Here is an 18,181-nt window from a genome sequence, read left to right as displayed (position 1 = left end):
CTGAGCACCCAAGTACTTCCGTGTGCAGTTTTTTTTTTAATTTCTCATTGGGGCTGGCACCTCATTTACCTGCTCAGCAGATGCACTTCTACTAATCATAAAGAGAACCTGACACTCCCAGTTCCTGAAGAGCAATCAATCGGTGCTCATCACACTGAAAGGTCTCTCTCCTTCCCGCTAGTGAGGAGGAGGTAAACAGCGCAATTTTTAAAACATGAAAAGTTTAAGTCGCCAAAAAGTCCCTTTCATTTTAAAAAGCCCCAGACATTCCTAAAAGAACCTCACAGAAAACATCAACCTTTCTTGCCATCAATAAATACCTGATTTAAATACGGTTTTGGCTACTTTTTTTTTTTATTTCAGGACAAGTAGATTGTCATGAGGGACAAGTAGATTGGGACCCCGATTTGGTCCTCTGGACAAGTAGGTTTTTTTTTTTTAGATTTCCACACCCTTCTCTATGACTGTGAAAGGCAGCCAGCAAGGAGAGATGCCGGCTGCCTGTCACAATAATACAGCTGAGCAAAGCTTTCTCTATACTCTTTTTCAGGCTCTTCCTTCGCTCTGACATTTTCATCCACAACAGGAGGAGGAGGAGCCTAGGAAGAGCGACATTGCTTTGGATACAGCTGTGCTGATCTGAGGTCTGTAATGGAGATGTGGGGATTACTCTAGTGGGATTACACTTGGGGGAGTATAGTGGAGGGATTAGGCTGGCCATACATTATACATCTTTATTATACAATTGCCTTTTGATTCAACTTCAACTATGTAGTGCAAAGGCCTACCTGAGTGAATACACATTGAAAGTGTTGTTTAGGTTTGACCTCATATTATATAGCTTTTGGTAAATCTAAAGAAAAACCATACAAGAAATTTGTATAATGTTTTTACACTGGGGAGAGTACACTGAGGGGACTACATTGGGGTGATTACACTGAGGGATTGCCCTGGAGGGAGTAAACTGGGGGTATCACCGTGGGAATATTACACTGGAAAGAAAACTGGTGGTATTACACTAGGAGCAGTAAATATTTTGTGGGGAGGAGATATAGGATATGCAGGGGGGCAGTTTGGAAGGGGAAAGTGTCTGAAGGGGGGGAGGGCTGGGGGGAAAGGGGGTTATGCTAGAAAAAGGGGGATTTGGTAGGGGATTTGTGCTGGGAGGGGAAACAATTTTCATTTTATTTTGAATGAGTATATGCGTATCAAATAGAAATGTGCACAGTATATAGATTCATACCATATATAGTATATACACAATATATACAATAGGCTCTGTAGGTTTGTTCTTAAGTTGAATTTGTATGTACATTGGAACAAGTACATTGTTTAAGTGTAACTTCAGCCAAAAAGTTACGTTTTGGATAGTATAGGGTAGGATTATTTGGCTATGCAGTGATGTGCAATTGCTGACAGGTCAGCCAGACAGTAGGTGGCAGCATGCGACAGCAGCAAGATACTGGTTTCCAGGACAAGCGTGACATCACACTGAGTCGTATGTAAATTGGTTATCTGTAACTCGGGGACTGCCTGTATACAGTACGTATATAAAGATACAGTGTGTGTGTATATATATATATATATATATATACACACACACACACACACACATATATATATATATATATATATATATATATATATATATATACACACACATATACACACACACACACACACAACAAATGTAATTATTGCTCCATAGAATATGAACTCTTATCTGTGATAAAACTGCCTGTGATGTCATTACTTGGTAGTTTGCCCTGCAGCATTTATAGTATAGAATGAAGACATGTCAAAACAAACACCATATAACCGACACAAATATAGCATGCTATCCAGTATCTGTTTACAACTTCCTCTATCTTCAAAGAAGATATATAAAGAAAACACCAGATGAGCCATTTATCTTTAGCTTTGACTTTCACAGAATGAGTACAACTTTAGTGAGCAGGTTTTAGAAATCATTAAGCAGAAAATCTAATAATGATGTTCAGTATGTGTAGTAGGACATGAGAGCATATACACTCACCGGCCACTTTATTAGGTACACCTTGCTAGTGCCAAGAAAATATCCCCCACACCATAATAGCATCACCACCTGCCTGAACCATTGATACAAGGCAGGATGGATCCATGCTTTCATGTTGTTTATACCAAATTCTGACCCTACCATGTGAGTGTCATTACAAGCAGGCTGCCCATTCCCCTCTGACATCAAAAAGGCATTTTCATCCACACAACTGCCGCTCACTGGATACTTTCTCTTTTTCGGACCATTCTCTGTAAACTCTAGAGATGATTGTGCGTGAAAATCTCAGTAGATCAGCAGTTTTTTAAATACTCAGACCAGCCTGTCTGGCACCAAAAACCATGCCACATTCAAAGTCACTTAAATCCCCTTTCTTTCCCATTCTGATGCTGGGTTTGAACTTCAGCAAGTCATCTTCACCACATCTACATGCCTAAATGTATTGAGTAGCTGTCACGTGATTGGCTGATTAGCAATTTGTGTTACCAAGCAATTAAACAGGTGTACCTAATAAAGTGGATGGCAGAGCAGTGGGTCTGTGGTAGATAGTGTTGCTAATAAGGTAAGCTTTGCAATGGAAGCTGCTTTTTTATGTCATCCCATGCCAGGAAAAACAAAGTTGTACACCTGAGCTGGGTTTTAAAATCTCATCAATCCTGCTCTGAACACCCCCCCCCCCCCCCCCAACCCTGCACAGCCCAAACTTAGTGCAGTCCATGTATGTCAAATAGTTGATGTACCATTCAATAGCTAAAGAAGAATCCCATGAGTTAGCTATGGAAAGGAGGGTGGGAGGTAAATGTGAGGAGTTAATTACAACCCTGAGAACTGTGACCTGAAGCACAGGAGTATCATTAGTGCAGTGTTTCCAGACTGTGTGCTTACTAATTCCGATCCCTACTAATTAGGGAAGAAAGGTGTGATTCTGGAAAAATTGATTTCACTGCAAAATTCCAGTTTCACCATCTGTGAATCATTGAGCCTTTAATGCAAAATTTGTGGTAAAAAGAAATTCTACCTTTTTTTTTCTATTATACAGAAGGTGCATTTTTGGAAGTTGTTTTTTTTGCCTTTTTTTCATAAATTTTTAAATTTCATTACGGCTGATTTTTTGCAGTCTTTTTAAGGCCACCCTATGTCAGCATGCACTTGCTCCGCTGTAGCATCAGCTGTACATTATTGAACATACTTCCTGATAATGACAACAGTGGACCACACTAGAACAATATTTGTTGGCACAGCCAGTTGTCATCTCCACCACAGGTACATGTTCTGAAAAAAGAAAACTGAAGGAAAAACTCTAACCTCAAAGCATTGCAGAAAATATTCTTGTATCTTTGGCCAAATACTCTGTTGAATTAAAGGATAAGTTCACCTTTCATAACATGTTATGAAAGCACCGGCCCCCGCTCCCTGCCAATCCCCCGCTTCGACAGCTAGCGGGGGTTCTTCTTCCCCCTCCCGACTTCGTAACTCCTCTGTGAATGAGAAACTACAGGTGGCTGTCAGCTTGTAGTCCTCAATGAACTGCCACAGCATTGTGAAAGCTATGGTAGTTCATTAAATCTTCTTGTCAGTATATCTGCTTGCTCATATATCCCATACGGGCAAGCAGATATACTGACAAATCTGCAGGAGACCTGCATGGCACCAGCGATCTACTGATCGCTGGTGCAATGCTTTGCTGCAGCAAAAAATGATAAATGCATATTTTTTACCTGCAAAAAAATGTGCATTTATTATTTTTGATCAAAAGTAGAACTTATCCTTTAAAGCAGTAGTAACCTCAGCCTTTTTATTTATTTATACCTACAGTTAAGCCTATAATAAAGCTTACCTGTAGGTACAGTAAATATCTCCTAAATTTGCACCATTTAGGTGATTTCTACTTTAGTAGCAGCCAGTGATGTCACCGGTGCATGTGCAACGTGTTCTCAATGGACAGCATGTGTGGGAGTGACATCATTGCAGCTTGGACATTCAAACAGCTGGACCCCAGAAACCTGGAAGGAAGACTGAGTGAAGATGGAAGCCCTGTCAGTGGTAACAGCCCACTGCTGGAGGGCTTTGTTTTAAAGTAGAACTCTGGTCAATTTTTTTTCTACCATGCAGTGGGGCTATGTCCCTACTGCAGTAATCAGCTGCTCATTTTTTCAAGGAGTGAGGACTAAGCTCATACTCACCTGATCCTCTGGAAAACTGCGCTCCCCCCAGCAGTGGACTGTTCCTGTCTATGGAGTGTACTGACGTCAGGAACGGTCTATTTACAAACTGTTGGACCATGGGGGAAGCGGGGGGCACAGGAGCTGAAGGGACTGGTCTTGTGTGCAGAGGATCGGCAGTTCAGATAAGTATATCTACACTGTCCTCTCCCCTTCAGCAAAACAAATAATAAAGTTGTGCAGTGCGAGCACAGCCCCACTGCATGGACAAAAAAAAAAAATTCCCTGGAATTCTGCTTTAAGGTAAGTCTGTCATAAAGTAGTATGCAATGCATGCTAGCACGTTATGACATAATCCTGCAGGGACCCAATTCTTTGTTTTTTTGTGCAGTTTACTATCGCTTTATGGTAGGTTGCTTTCTTTTCACAGTAATGCCTACTCCCCATCAAACCATTTTCTTTATTGCAAGCACGACAGCAGTTTCTTTCTCTTTAATCTACAGCAGACATTCTCAGCCAGGGTTCTGTGGAACTCAAGAGTTTCTCTGAAAATCCTAGGGGTTCCTTGAGCTGTGGCTAAATGACCTTCCATCTGACGGTGCCTGGATAGTTCAGGATCCAACACTATTTAGTGGAGTCACAGGGATCATTTTAACTGTCTGTAAAAGTAGCATTCTCACCACCACTGTAAAGGAAACATTCTTCATACGGACCATTAATATAGAGAAATTCTCCCTGCTGACCTCCAATGAATTATTTTCAGCAGGGGTTCCTCAAGACCTAAAAATTATTTTGAGGGTTCCTCTAATATATTAATATTATTATTATTATACAGGATTTATATAGCGCTAACAGTTTGCTCAGCGCTTCACAATATAACGGGAGACAATACAGCAACAATACAGTACAATACAAAAAGGTTAGGAGGGCCCTGCTCCTTGGAGCTTGCAATCTAAGAGGGAGGGGCTAGTGGTACAAAAGTTAGTAACTGTGGGGGATGGACTGGTAGGAAGAGTAGAAGATTCCAGTATTAGCTGAGGACAGGATAGGCTTCCCTGAAGAGATAGGTTTTCAGAGATCGCCTAAAAGTGAGCAGAGTAGGCGATAGCCTGATAAATTGGGGTAGAGAGTTCCAGAGGATGGGGGAAGCTCTGGAGAAGTCCTGAGCATGGGAGGAGGAGGAGATGAGGGAGCCAGAGAGCAGGAGGTCATGCAAGGAGCAGAGTACAGTTTGGGTGATATTTGGAGACAAGATTGGTGATGTAATTTGGGGCAGAATTATATATGGCTTTATATGTTATTGTTAATGTTTTGAATTTTATCCGTTGGGCAATGGAAGGCCAGTGGAGGGATTGGCAGAGAGGGGTGGCTGATACAAAACGGTTAGTAAGGTGGATGAGTCTGGCAGCAGCATTCATGATAGACTGAAGAAGGGATAGCCTGCGATGAGGTAGGCCAATGAGGAGGGAGTTAGTCAAGGCGAGAGATAACCAGGGAGTGAATAAGTTGCTTAGTAGTTTCAGAGGTTAAAAATGGTCATATCTTGGAGATGTTGTGGAGGTGAAGTCTGCATGATTTGGACAGCGATTGGATTTGGGGGTGAAAGGACAGATGGGAGTCCAGGATTACACCTAGTACCCTGACATGAGGGGAGGGACTGATGGTTGTGTTATTGATCTTGATGGAGAAGTCAGGGGAGGGGTCCATGCTCACTGGCCAATGCACTCTAGATTTCACAAACATCCTTGTTTTTTGTCAAAAACCATCCACAGACATGGCAGTGACATCCTCCACCCTAGGACCACCCCCTTGAATGTATTTCACCCAATCAGGACTTAATGGTAGAGATACAATTAAGCCCCGATTGGGTGAAATACATTACAGTGAACAGTCCTAGGGCAGGGACTGTCACTGACATGTCTGTGGATGGTTTCTACAATGAACAAGGATGGTTGTGAAATCTAGAGTGCAGCAGATTTTCTTTCAGTTTAAAGTAAAACTTGTGTTCCGCTTATGGTCAGCTTAACATTTCATAACTATTTCTAGATTATCTCTCTAAAAAGATGTTCAACATACCGTAAGATATATGTATACAGCAATGCACCACAAAATGTTTGCAACGTACCAAAACACTCTGGGGTGTATCTGCTAGAGACTAAATGTCTGCTCACTTTCAAAGGTTAAAGCTCATCTCCAGGGAAAGGAAAAATACTCTCAGAGATCTGCCCCATGCTCTGCAATGTTTGTTTAGCTCTAGGGGGCCACAAAAAGCAGCTTTACTTATCTGACCCTCAACTTCCCTGGCAGACAGCGCTCTCCTCTACTTCCCTATGCTCCAGCAGTAGGTGGTCCCTCAGCATCCTCATATCCATTTCAGGGCTATGTGCTGGGCTTGATGAGGTCAGAAGACCTGTGACTGGTGGAGCACAGTGGAGAGGAGGCTGTGGGGACTGGTCTTACAGCCTGAAAGGAGCCTGCAGGAGGGGAAGATTGAAGAGGTACAGCTACTTTTTGTGGTTCCCCTAGACTTAAAGTGGTTAGAAAATCTAAACATTTTTTACGTATGCATTCCTTGATTAAGGCAAAAAATGTTTAGGCATCAGCATCACCCCCTCGCCTCTCCCCACCCCCTTACTTACATGAGCCCTCTGTTGATCATCAAGCGCTGTGCCCACCTGCAGCTCTTCTCTCCCCTCATGTCCTGTCTCAAAGACTTTGCTGAGGCAGTGGGAGCCATTGGATGCTGCTGCTGTCAATCAAAGTCGGTGACGAGGGAGTGAGAGGCGGGGCTGAGTCCCACAAGCAGTGGGGCTCCGGAGTGAGCCCACATGAGTGCACCCTTAGGAAGTAGCATCCTATGGGGGCACTCACTGGAGAGGAGGAGCCAAGAGCGCCAACAGAGGACCCGAGAAGAGGAGGTCCGGGACAGATCTGTGTAATTCCACTGCACAGAGCAGGTAAGTATATAATGTACCTGTTTTCCATTTACAAAAAATTGCATTTTCAATCACTTTAATTGACCATTTAACCATTTGAGGGAAACCCCACTGCAAAGGAGCATTTTTCCTTTTCCTTTTTTTTTCAATTTCTTTCACTCAAGATTTGGGTATGTAATGTGAATGCAAGTTCACTTTATTTAATGACATACATTCTGCAAAGTGCACAGCCCCTAATCCTTTAGCAAATCAACCCACAGTCTAGGTCACATTCTATTGTCCTTATATCTGAGGCTCCCCTCCAAGCAGATGATAATCCATCCCAGAAGCATCCTAATAAACCGGATCAGATTTATTGCTACATGAATTTGGGTCCACTTGCCAATGATATGCACACAAAAGTGACACTGGCATTCACATTCCCATATCTCTCAGTGTCACCATTATCTGTCTGATCATTATCTCATAACTGAAGCTTACAGCCAAAGCATAATAGATTAGTGTTCTAATCTTCTGTACGTCACTGGGACTGCCTGATCCGAGTTTTATCATGGAACTATAAAAGTATACAAGAACCAGATTGCATATTTGGCTTCATTTGCATACTGAATTGTCTGCAGATTCTCAAACCAGCATATTTACTTTTTTTCCAAAATAAAATTGATTTACAGAGTATGTAAACTCTAAAAATAAATGTCCCTGCTTTGTTCCCTTTGGTCTGTTAAATATACCATTGAAAGAGTTTTAATATATCTGTTTCACAAGTGAAAAGAAAAAGTTGTCCCATCCAGAAATCTTGTGAGTTGACACATTCCTGTACTAACTGTCTCTGGACTGTTGTCAGTTAGCTTTGTTCCCTGCTATCACAATGGACTACAAAACACCTCCTTCTGTTATGGAGGAGAAAGGGAGGTGTTATACAGTCCTAACATACTCCCTGCCCTAGGGTGACAACGTGGCTCAGTACAGTTGTCACCAAAGAACAGGAAGTGAGTTAATGGCAGAATTGCCAGATAAAATAAAGGGTAAATGTGTGGAAACAAAACTAAGGCAACCAGCACATCTTAGGACAGGTAAGCTGCCATATCAATATTTGTTCTTGTTCTCCCTGGGGCTTCACAAATGTCATCGCAAATCCCAGTAACCAGCCTAGGAAATAGAGATGGATGAACTAATGACACAATTTAGATACAAGCTTTACAACTACAAGGCTACATGCACACGGCCATAAGTATTTTACTGGTCATATAGACTAGGCTTTTCTCAAACAAAAGTTCATGTGTAAATGACCAGTAAAATGCTTGGCTTTTTAAATGTGTATTGTATTGTACGTCTATATCCTGCTTTTTTTGTATTGTAGGTCTTTATCCTGCTTTTTTTTGTATTGTAGGTCTTTATCCTGCTTTTTTTGTATTGTAGGTCTTTATCCTGCTTTTTTTTGTATTGTAGGTCTTTATCCTGCTTTTTTTTGTATTGTAGGTCTATATCCTGCTTTTTTTTGTATTGTAGGTCTATATCCTGCTTTTTTTTTGTATTGTAGGTCTTTATCCTGCTTTTTTTTGTATTGTAGGTCTATATCCTGCTTTTTTTGTATTGTAGGTCTTTATCCTGCTTTTTTTTGTATTGTACGTCTTTATCCTGCTTTTTTTTGTATTGTAGGTCTTTATCCTGCTTTTTTTTGTATTGTAGGTCTTTATCCTGCTTTTTTTGTATTGTAGGTCTTTCTCCTGCTTTTTTTGTATTGTAAGTCTTTATCCTGCTTTTTTTGTATTGTAGGTCTATATCCTGCTTTTTTTTGTATTGTAGGTCTATATCCTGCTTTTTTTTGTATTGTAGGTCTATATCCTGCTTTTTTTGTATTGTAGGTCTATATCCTGCTTTTTTTGTATTGTAGGTCTATATCCTGCTTTTTTTGTATTGTAGGTCTATATCCTGCTTTTTTTGTATTGTAGGTCTATATCCTGCTTTTTTTGTATTGTAGGTCTATATCCTGCTTTTTTTGTATTGTAGGTCTATATCCTGCTTTTTTTGTATTGTAGGTCTTTATCCTGCTTTTTTTGTATTGTAGGTCTATATCCTGCTTTTTTTGTATTGTAGGTCTATATCCTGCTTTTTTCCCCACACATAAGCGTGTACAATGCAGGTCCTCAGAAGAAAGTTGTTTGATTTTTGGTTACGGATCTGAAGGCAGTGCATGCTTATGTCCCAGTCAAAAACAACACACCTGCATTCAGATCCAGAAACAAAAAACGCTTAGAAATGCATTTTTTTTTACACACATGTGCTCTAAATATGGTTAGTGTATCAAAGACCTTAAAGCATAAGTAAAGGCAAAACTTTTTTTTTTCCATTTTGGATAGAATGGTGAGAGATCAGAACACCTGTTAGTTTTTTGACTCTGTTAGGGAGATTCACCTTCTTTTTTTGACCTGTTTACCTTTATCACAAAGAGTGAACGTGAAAGAAAATCCCAATGTTTGGGTTGTCACCAGAACAGGAATATAGGGGAAATCTTCCAATGAGTTCTGGTGACAACCAGGAATTTCCAACACATTGGAGAGATTTCCTCTCACTTCCTGTTTTGGCTATGCGACAGGAAGTGAAGGGAAATCTCCCTAATGAGACACAGATGGCAAAAACCTGACAGGGGTTCTAACTCTCCATATGGCTGCTGATACATGAGCACCTCTGACTCTAGCGAACCTGCGGTGGATAATTTGTCAGCATCGGCAAGATCACTAAGAAGATGCCTGTTTTGTACTTAAGGAATAGCTCCCTCTGTACCTGAGGGGTGATGCTCCTATGGCTAGTGATTTAGATTACAACAGGGTATACATTTCAAATTTCACTCAGTGTCTACCCTTGTCTGTTCAACAGAAGCTGCTTTAATGATCGGCATCTGTCAAACAGTCCTGTTGGAAAACCAGCATTTGATCGGCTGCAATGCTGATCTGTGTATTCTGATGGGAAGGGGGGGGATTGGGGATTCCCCTCTGTCAGAATACAATAGCAAGGCGGGGGAGATCCCTGCATCCATATCACTTGTGTGGATGAAGTGATCTACCTTTTTTTTTTATTTTGTTCAACCTGTTGGTTGAATGATAAAAACTCAAAGTGTATACTCTACTTAAAGCTAGGTTCACACTATATGTGGGTGCAGGACCACGTGCAATTGTACACCCCCCCCCCCCCCCATCTGCATCAACAATGCAATGCTATAAGCAGATGCACAGGGGTGCCATTCATTCTTAAAGGCACCCCACACACACTGGAAACCTCAGCATTTCCCAGCAGCTGGATTTTTGGAACCTGCATTTTCCGTAGGTACAGCAGCCCCTTCAAAAACCTGACAGACTGGTTGTACAGAAGTCAATCAGTTAATCAATTTCTGTACAACCAGGGTGCCCATACATGGATTGAAATTTGGCTGGCACCTGCTGGTCGAATTTTGATCCACCTATGGCCAACTTAAAGCAGAACACCGGGCATATGTTGTTATCTCCCTTGCAGTGGGGCTGTGCCTGCACCGCATGGGTTAACTGCTCATTTTGTCTAGGAGTGAAAAGAGAGTCTATACTCATCCGATCCTTTGGAAAATGGAGCTCCCCATGTCCAGTGGAGGACAATAGGAACAGTCCACATGTCCAGAGCCAGTCTTTGAGTGTAATGACATCAGTAACAGTCCACCACATAAGAGTGCTAGACCGTGGGGGGTAGGGACCAGTCCTGTGCTAGGAGTATCAGATTAGGTAAGTATATCTTGGCCCTCCAATCTCCTAGTCCAGGGGTCTCCAAACTGTCAAAACAAATGGCCACTTTACTGCCCTTCAGACCGGACTATGTCCAGTGTGAGTGCAAAATGCCCTGGAGTCAATGGGAGTAAAGAGTGCCCTGTCATTGGTATTAGTGGGGGGGGGGTGAAGGGGGTAATACTGCCCCATTGTTGTTATCATGGGAAGGAATACTGCCCCATCATTGGTGTCAATGGGAGGAACAGTGCCCCATCATTGGTGTCAGTGGAAGAAGCAGTATCCCCTCATTTGTGAGATCAGTGAAAGGTATAGTGTCCCATCATTGGTATTGGGGGGGAAGGGAGTATTGCCCCATTGTTGGTATCATGGGAAGGAATAGTGCAGCATCATTGGTGTCAGTGGGGAGGAATAGTGCCCCATCACTGGTGTCAGTGGGAAGAAGAGTGCCCCATCATTGTTGTCAGTGGAAGGAATAGTGCCTCATTATTTGTGTCAGTGGGAAAAATAGTCCCCCATTGTTTTGTATTGGGGGGGGAGGGAATATTGCCCCATTGTTGGTATCAGAAAAAGGAATAGTGCCCCATCATTGATGTCAGTGGAAGTAATAGTGCCCCATCATTGGTGTCAGTGGGAGGAATAGTGCCCCATCATTGGTGTCAGTGGAAGTAATAGTGCCCCATCATTGGTGTCAGTGGAAGTAATAGTGCCCCATCATTGGTGTCAGTGGGAGGAATAGTGCCCCATCATTGGTGTCAGTGGGAGGAATAGTGCCCCATCAGTGGTGTCAGTGGGTGGAATAGTGCCCCATCATTAGTGTCAGTGGGAGGAATAGTGCCCCATCATTGGTGTCAGTGGGAGGAATAGTGCCCCATCATTGGTGTCGGTGGGAGGAATAGTGCCCCATCATTGGTGTCGGTGGGAGGAATAGTGCCCCATCATTGGTGTCGGTGGGAGGAATAGTGCCCCATCATTGGTGTCGGTGGGAGGAATAGTGCCCCATCATTGGTGTCGGTGGGAGGAATAGTGCCCCATCATTGGTGTCGGTGGGAGGAATAGTGCCCCATCATTGGTGTCGGTGGGAGGAATAGTGCCCCATCATTGGTGTCAGTGGGAGGAATAGTGCCCCATCATTGGTGTCAGTGGGAGGAAAAGTGCCCCATCATTGGTGTCAGTGGGTGGAATAGTGCCCCATCATTAGTGTCAGTGGGAGGAATAGTGCCCCATCATTGGTGTCGGTGGGAGGAATAGTGCCCCATCATTGGTGTCGGTGGGAGGAATAGTGCCCCATCATTGGTGTCGGTGGGAGGAATAGTGCCCCATCATTGGTGTCGGTGGGAGGAATAGTGCCCCATCGTTGGTGTCGGTGGGAGGAATAGTGTTCCATCGTTGGTGTCAGTGGGAGGAATAGTGCCCCATCATTGGTGTCAGTGGAAGGAATAGTGTTCCATTGTTGGTGTCGGTGGGAGGAATAGTGCCCCATCATTGGTGTCGGTGGAAGGAATAGTGTTCCATCGTTGGTGTCAGTGGGAGGAATAGTGCCCCATCGTTGGTGTCAGTGGAAGGAATAGTGTTCCATTGTTGGTGTCAGTGGGAGGAATAGTGCCCCATCATTTGTGTCAGTGGAAGGCTTAGTGTCCCATCATTGTGTCAGTGGAAGGAATAGTGTTCCATTGTTGGTGTCAGTGGAAGGAATAGTGTTCCATTGTTGGTGTCAGTGGAAGGAATAGTGCCCCATCATTTGTGTCGGTGGAAGGCATAGTGTCCCATCATTGGTGTCGGTGGAAGGAATAGTGTTCTGTTGTTGGTGTCAGTTGGAGGAATAGTGCCCTATTGTTGGTGTCAGTGACAGGAATGATGCCCCATTGTTGGTGTCAGTGACAGGAATGATGCCCCATTGTTGGTGTCAGTGACAGGAATGATGCCCCATTGTTGGTGTCAGTGACAGGAATGATGCCCCATTGTTGGTGTCAGTGACAGGAATGATGCCCCATTGTTGGTGTCAGTGAAAGGAATGATGCCCCATTGTTGGTGTCAGTGACAGGAATGAAGCCCCATTGTTGGTGTCAGTGACAGGAATGATGCCCCATTGTTGGTGTCAGTGAAAGGAATAGTGCCTTGTATCAGGGGGAGAAATAGTGTGCCAAGGGCAAGCAAAGGGCTGCATCCGGCCCCTCTTCCCTAGACAAAAATGAGCAGTTAACCCGTGCCCCCCAAAATATGCCCGCAGTTCACCTTTAAGAGCCGGCTATACCCCAGCTGGGTTTTCCTTCCTCTCTTCTTCCATCAGCCTTACTCCATCCCAAATGAAAAGCCAAAGCTCAGCCTTCCACTTGGACTACAGAAGGTGCGCTCCCTGGCAGCGATTGCAAGCTCTGCGGCCCAGTACCTGGAATGGAGGGACTATGCGGAGTTGGAGCTGCTCCTGATCCGGTGTCCATGCTGCTGGACCAGATGCTGCTGTTTCTGTCGGGTAGATTTGACGGCCAGGATGGCTTGTCTGTTCTTGTAGTGCACCATCTGCAGGGTGATCTCGGCGTTCCAGCCCTCGTCCTGCGGGCACCGAAAATCAATCTCCCGGCCCTCGGCCATGACCACCGTGAAGTACACGTACTTGCCTTTCCGCTCCACACAGTCCACCGTCTTCATGTTGGAGAAGTGCAGCTCCTTGATGCGGGCCGGCTCGGGCGGAGGACTGTGCTGCTCCAGCTGTTTGGGGGGGATGAGGAGCAGTCCTTCCTCGGTCAGCAGGCAGCGCTTCTTCTTCCACAGCTGCAGCAAGCCATCGCTCCTCTTCTCCAGGAGTCCTTCCTTCATCACCTTACAGCTGCTCTCCAGCATCCTCCTCACACAGCCAGACCCAGGCGCTCTGCAACTCTTCAGCAGGAGGACGCAATGGGAGACCACCACCTGCAAGGGAAGCATGAACAGTCAGCAGTGACAATGCCCGCCAGGCTGTGCCGACGAAGCGCTGGGCTCACTGTGACGGCATCGGGCAGCAGCTGCAATCCCCTTCGTTCAGTCGTGCTGCTCTGCCTGCCCGCTCCTTTCCCACGCCTGGGACGCTGGCGCCACCTACTGCATGCGCTCGCCTATTACATCCTAGTACACTCCCAGCCAAAGCAAGAGGATTTCCACTTTGTTACATGTTCCCATTCACATAGCATGGTGGAGACCTGCCTGTATTAACCCCTCAGTGCCTAAAGGGAAATCAGTCTTACACTAAGGTCACACCCAGGGGAGGACTGACCATTGGGAAACTCTGGGTCAGTAGGGGGCCCCATGAGATGCCCCTGGTACCTTTTTCATAGGCTTTTTTGAGTTTGGGCAAGGACACAGGGGCCCCATGATCCCCTATTGCCCGGGGGCCCCATGAGTTGTCAGTCAGCCCTTGGTCACACCGTTGCATGCTGGGAATGCGCGTGCAATCTCACACATTCCAAATGCACAGGGTTTCCCTTATTTCTTATTGCCAGCAAAATGCCTACATTTTAACACCATGCGATTCTGTGCAGTGAGATTTTTCAAAAAGGGTCTGCGACTTCTTTCCACAGGGTGGTAGGGTCCTGCCCACAGCAGTGGTGTATTTAGTTGTTGTGCTGCCCTAGGCAACACTGAGGCTAGGTTCACACCTATGCAGTTTGCGTTTGATCCGTTTCTGCAGTGCGGTGCGTTTTGCATTTTTGCACATGCGTTTTTGATGTGTTTTATTTTTCCAACTTGTTGCTGGGCAGATTAAAGTGCAAAACGCATCAAAAACACACTATATACATTTTTGGAGCATCTCCGTTGAAGTATATTGAACAAAAAACCCAGCATTTTGAGTTTAAAAAAGCATATATGTGAACCTGTCCCATGAGAAACAATGTTAAATGGACTGTAGTGCATTTCTGCAAAATGCAAAAATTGGGTGCCCCCCAGGCCCCTCCACCACAACTCTCTGCCAAACACCACCCTGTGCCCCTCCACCACAACTCTCTGCCAAACACCCCCCCCCCAGGCCCCACCACTGCCACTCTCCACCAAACACCCCCCCCGGGCCCCGCTACCATCACTCTTCGCCAAACCCCCCTTGCCCCCCCCCCCCAGCCCCGTCATCGCCAATCTCCTCCAAACACACCTCCCCAGGCCTCACCACCACCACACTCCACCAAGCACACACCCCCGGGCCCTTCCACTCTCCACCAAACACACCCCCTGGGCCCCGCCACCACCACTCTCCGCCAAACACACCCCACCCAGTCCCCACCACTACCACGCTCCAACAAACCCCCACCCCCCCAAGCCCTGCCTGCCACCACCACTCTCCACCAAACACCCCCCGGGTCCTGCCAGCTCCACTCTCCAACAAACACACACCCCCAGGGCCCTGCCACCGCCACTCTCCACCAAAGACACCCCCCGAGCCCTGCCACCACCATTCTCCAACAAACATACACTCCTGTATATATATATATATATATTTATTAACTGTTTGTATGACTTCTCTTTACAGAGAAATTATGTGGTGGTTGGATCTTCCAACCCCAATCACATGTCTATGGGTAGCCTACGAATCTCTTCCAACATAGTGGTTGCCATGATATCTGGTTAACCTCCTGCTTTTCCCAATGAGAAGAAAAATAGGTATGTGTGAAGTCTGTATCTAATCCCCTGACTACAAAGATGTGGAGTCCTCTTTAAACTCTTATTTTCTTTGAAATTCTTTAGTCCCCATACACAATATGTAGCAAATTTGAGACCTTATGCGTGTTTTTGCTTGTTATTAGCAGCAACGTGTTGCACAGGAGCATCTTTAGCGCAGGATTTCATGTTATTGGCCCCGTAGACTTATAGGACCTCCTGAAAAGGGTGTGTAACACACGTTTTTGCACTTTTTTGCACAGATAACAGGCACTTTATTTAACATCTATGGAGCCAAACTCACTTCTGCCTCAAAAATAGGAGCTGATGAGTTTTTTTGAGTGCCCAGCTTTGAGCTACAAGTGACTGAGCGTTCATATGTGAACAGGTATAGTTTAAACAGATGGGAATCTTGTTGAGCATTGTCTTGTGTAAGGAAACATGCGACACAATGCTCTGGTGTAAATGTGAGATTAAGGCTCCACGCACACTGGACATTTTGATAACGCTGGTAACATTAGCTGTGTAAAGTCACGTTAAAAACGTGGGTTTTTCAGCTTTTTTTTAGCGTTTTTGCATTAGTGTTTAGTGGTGTTTTGCCATGATTAGTGGCGTTTTTCTGCATTTTAATGTTTTTTTTGGTCAAAAAAAGGTCCAAAAACGCCAGTTTGCGGTGTTTTACCATGTTTTGCTGCATTTTGCCACGTTTTTCAGCATTAGAGCATTTTTACAGCAAAAAAACTCTATGTGTGTATGGACACATAGGATAACATGCTGGAGGGGCAGGGGTGGACTGACCATTTGGAAACTCGGGCACTGCCTGGGGACCCAGGGTCAGTAGGGGGCCCCATGAGATGCCCCTGGTACCTTTTTCATAGGCTTTTTTGAGCTTGGGCAAGGACACAGGGGCCCCATGATCCCCTATTGCCCGGGGGCCCCATGAGTTGTCAGTCCGCAACTGCTGGGGGGTTTACTGGCTGTAGAAAAAAACGGCAATAGCCAAAAACAGCAGCTGTAAAAACGTCCAGCGTGCATGAGGACTTAGGGGTAACAAAATTCCTTTAACCTAAGTGGGTGTTAGAAGGAAACACATATAATGCCCTCAAACAATATATATGTTATATAAAAATCTTTGCTATCAAACAAGTAGCATATGCTTTTCTAACAAATTGGGGTTGATTTACTAAAACTGGATCACTCAGAACCTGCTACAGTTGTACATGGTAGCCAATCATCTCCTAACTTCAGCTTGTTCAATTAAGCTTTGACAATAAAACCTGGAAGCTGATTGGTTTCTATGCAGAGCAGCACCAGATTTTGCACTCTCCAGATTTAGTAAATCGACCTCATTGCATCTTTTTTTTATAACACAACAGCCATCTAACTAGGATCTACTGTATGTAGGCATCTCCGAGGTTACATTAACATCACCTTGTATGCATTATGAGATCAGTTCCATAAAACCCCACATTTGCTACTTTATAGCTGTGTTACTAATGCATTCAAACCAAAGCTATTACGTCTCCTGCCCTGTATGTTTCATTGGGTAAGTAATGCTAATAAAACATGACTAGGTATGAACAATAGAATTTATGGGATACTTACTTGGCAAGCTGCTCAGTTTGTGAATTCCCAACAGGCGGAGGTATAGATATATGTACCATTAATAACAATGGAAGCCAAATATTATAGGCAACGATGAAAGTTAAAAGCAGTACAGCCTTCTCCTTGTGTGTGACTGCAACAGCTGCAATCCTGCACTATGGCTTTTGAAGTAACTCCCGCCCACTGCCAGCAAAGAGCGCAGAGAAAGCAAACCCTGGGATGTTGCAAGATGCTTTAAGCCACAAGACTGGATGTGGAGAGGAAGGAAGAGAAGGAGGGGGTAGAGTGGTAGCAGTCCTATCCTAAGCCATACACCATTCATCATTTCTACACATGGCTTTATTAGACTTCCACGCTGAGAGCAAACTGTACAAGTCGTATAGCATGTGTACACTGTGTTCAGATTTGCTGCTGGCTGAAAGGAGGCTTCTCACTAGTATCTTTATTACAGGGTAGGAAACCCTGAGCATGAGAGCGCTGACCTCAGTGAAAATCATCCCGGCTTTATGAGAAAATTCCTTTTTATTAATAGCTTTTACATCCAGACAAATGTCTCCCCCTCTTAGATCACCTGCATATTTATGTTTGAATTTTTAACTATACTGTAGCACTACCCTCCTGTGGACCTTTGGATTTGTTTTAGGTTCCCATAAGCTCTGCATTTGTCCACACATGCACACATGTAGTCAGTAAACAGTCCTTGAGCTGGTTTTTTGTTGTTTTCATTAAGGGGTTAACAACTTGGAAGGGGTCTAGGGGTGTATGCAGGGGTGGACTGACCATTTGGGAACTCGGGCACTGCCTGAGGGCCCGGGGTCAGTAGGGGGCCCCATGAGATGCCCCTGGTACCTTTTTCATAGGCTTTTTTGAGTTTAGGCAAGGACATAGGGGCCCTATGATCCCCTATTGCCCGGGGGCCCCATGAGTTGTCAGTCCGCCCCTGAGTGTATGGGATGCCCAAGGAGCTATAAACTTGAGGACAAACGTCTTAGCAACAATATTGTACAAAAAGCTGGATCAAAAGAAATAGCAACTGTCTCTGGTAGCCTTCCTTTGCACTCTGATTATGTC

The 18,181-nt window shown here is 44.6% G+C and overlaps 1 protein-coding gene across 2 annotated transcripts in view; it reads right to left on the bottom strand.

Moving 5' to 3' along the window:
• PHLDA1 (pleckstrin homology like domain family A member 1) overlaps positions 1–17,274 on the bottom strand; it is a 30,734-nt gene extending 13,460 nt beyond the window's left edge. The window contains exons 1-2 of one of the 2 annotated variants that reach the window (XM_089674087.1): positions 17,111–17,274; positions 13,272–13,792 (exon numbers count right to left, since the gene is read on the bottom strand). In XM_089674087.1, the coding sequence (XP_089530213.1) occupies positions 13,286–13,723 (438 nt within the window). In that variant the 5' untranslated portion in view covers positions 13,724–13,792; positions 17,111–17,274 and the 3' untranslated portion in view covers positions 13,272–13,285. Of the gene's footprint in view, positions 1–13,271; positions 13,925–17,110 lie in introns of those variants that run through there. The other variant, XM_089674086.1, reaches the window with a different exon arrangement.
• Positions 17,275–18,181: the final 907 nt, after the last annotated feature.

Source organism: Staurois parvus, unplaced genomic scaffold (genome assembly GCF_062004578.1).
Source record: "Staurois parvus isolate SC_StPar_1 unplaced genomic scaffold, SC_StPar_1.0 ptg000147l, whole genome shotgun sequence".
NCBI lineage: Eukaryota > Metazoa > Chordata > Amphibia > Anura > Ranidae > Staurois > Staurois parvus.
This window is presented reverse-complemented; position numbering and strand designations above follow the sequence as displayed.